The sequence below is a fragment of the Nannobrachium achirus genome (genome assembly GCF_963921795.1).
Source record: "Nannobrachium achirus genome assembly, chromosome: 6".
Classification (NCBI taxonomy): Eukaryota; Metazoa; Chordata; class Actinopteri; order Myctophiformes; family Myctophidae; genus Nannobrachium; species Nannobrachium achirus.
Genome location: NC_137815.1, coordinates 31,726,715 through 31,728,940, shown reverse-complemented (window position 1 = coordinate 31,728,940; position 2,226 = coordinate 31,726,715). Strand labels below are relative to the sequence as shown.

Sequence of the window (2,226 nt, the reverse complement as noted above, 5' to 3'; positions counted from 1 at the left end):
ATTTTCAATCACATCTGAAGTGCATCCATTCATCACATCCAAACAACAAAAAAGGACGTTGTCTTTCTTTTTGAGATTTTACATAATTTAATATGCTTGACCTTGATCCTGAGAATTCCCTATCTGTTCATTTCTTTCATGTGTAAAATAACTAAGTCCATTCATTGGAGTTCAGGTATATGCATTTCTCCTTTTTTCCGCCAAATTGAAGTTTCAATTCATGAAGATGATCATCCAAAATCAAGTAGATAGCGTAAAAGGAAAATGTCCATAACATCCATCTTAAGATGTGGTGGACACTTCTGTCTTGCTGGCAGACACTGAGGTCTCATCATCAACCATGCCACCCATTCCAATGGTGCTCATCATGCAGCTACGGAACTGGAAAAGAGAACAATGGATGAAGTCAGATGTGAAGTGAGGTGGTTTATAGTCGTTTAGTTTGCTTGCTTGTCACTGGAACTTTCTTTCATACTGTGGGAGTCACCAAAGTTAATAACTGATCCCTAACCTTGCATGTGAATGCTGTAGTGTAATCTCTGGTCTGTAAACTATCTTACCTGTTTGTTCAGCAGTACATAGATGACTGGATTGACCAAGGCAGAGCTTTTTGCAAAAAAGGCAGGGATAGCCATGGAAACAGGACTGAAAGCAATCCCCTTGTTGAAGAAGAGATAGGCTGCATAGCTGGCATAGGGTGACCAGGCAAACAAGAATCCCATAACCATGAGCACACACATGCGTGTGACTTCCTTCTCAGCTTTCTGGGTGGATGCTGAGTCCTGCTGCTGAGCTGCTGCCTAAAATGGATTGTGACAGAAATGATAGAAATGAGAATAGTTTACATGTCAAAGGCTGTATAGTACAATATGAACTTTCACAATCAGAAGCAACATGCAGTATTCAATTCACTGTGGTGTTGAGGTAAAATGTGTGTTCTGTTCTGTTTTGTGATAATACAGAATTCCTGTATCAAAGACCTACGGTAGGCTAGGTACATTGTGGGGTTAGAAACTACCATGATTGTACAGAATGTAATAATGAGTCTTACTGCTTTGACTGTCAGCACAAGGCTTCCGTAGGTGAAGAAGATTGTGCAAACTGGAACACAGAAGTGGCAGCTGAACATGTACATGACGTATGTATCATTGTTGAATCCTGGGGCGTTGGTGTAGTAGTCTGGTCCACAGGAGCACTGGATGCCCTCAGGAATGTATCTGAAAATCATCAATTGAGCCAATTGAGAGCAAGAGCAATGATTAGAAAACCACACCACTTACAAACATTCTGCTATGGATGACCTCTGGGACATTCAGTTGAACTCACCTGGACCAGCCAACAAGTGGAGGGACAGCACAGGCGGCAGCCATGATCCAGCTGAAAGCAACTCCAGCTCCAGCATGAGCGGCCGAGAACTTGAAGCTTCCCATGGGTTTGCACACAACAATGTATCTCTCAACAGCCAGCACCACCAATGACCACAGAGAAATTTGACCTGTAAGTGAATCGATTTTTTTTTTTTAGCTTTTATTAATTACATCTAGGTCCAATGACCTTTCACAATTCCCATGGCAACTCAAACAAAGGGAATGAAGCAATTACACAATACAAGAGCTGTATGCATTTAGAGGTACTATACAAGTCATATTTCATACCTCCCATTGTAGACATGAAGCCCTCAATGGCGCAACCCATTGGTCCAAAAATAAAGTAACCGCAAATGCAAGTGATGAAGGTGCAGGTGAATCCAAAAAGGACCATGATCAATCCGGCCGCAGCCAAGTTTACGAGAATGAAGTTGAGAGGCTGACGGAGCTTCTTGTTCTGAGCAGTGACCACCAACGTTAAACCATTGATGGGGAAGCCGAAAGCCATGAGGAAAAACATGTAGGCTGCGAGTGCGTAGAATGCCGCCGGTGGGGCTAAGTAATATTGAGGATAATGGAAAGGACTCCGCACAAGCCCACTCCTATTGTTCATAGGAATATAAAAGTTATTGCCTTCTGTGCCGTTCTCCATGTTGCCGTACATGTAGTCTCAGACTGCACTGTTTGACGAGTCTGTGCCGCGCTAGACCACTCTGCAGCTGATTTTGTTAAGCGACTGAGTTTTATACCTTTCGGAGAGTGCTTTCAAATTAACCTGTCTTAACCTGAACTGTTAGAATAGCACGGTTAATTTGTTGTTTATACCAAATTAATTACCCTTTGACATCTAAGGCTTAAC

General features: G+C 42.4%; 1 protein-coding gene across 1 annotated transcript; it reads right to left on the bottom strand.

Annotated features, from left to right (window-relative positions):
* Positions 1-282: 282 nt before the first annotated feature.
* On the bottom strand, positions 283-2,019 carry LOC308287586 (green-sensitive opsin-like; the record flags this gene model as incomplete). The annotated part of the gene is made up of 5 exons (XM_080728811.1): positions 283-381; positions 561-800; positions 1,052-1,217; positions 1,327-1,495; positions 1,656-2,019. 5 exons carry the CDS (start codon positions 2,017-2,019, stop codon positions 283-285), a joined length of 1,038 nt encoding a protein of 345 aa, XP_080584937.1.
* Between the last annotated feature and the right edge of the window lie 207 nt (positions 2,020-2,226).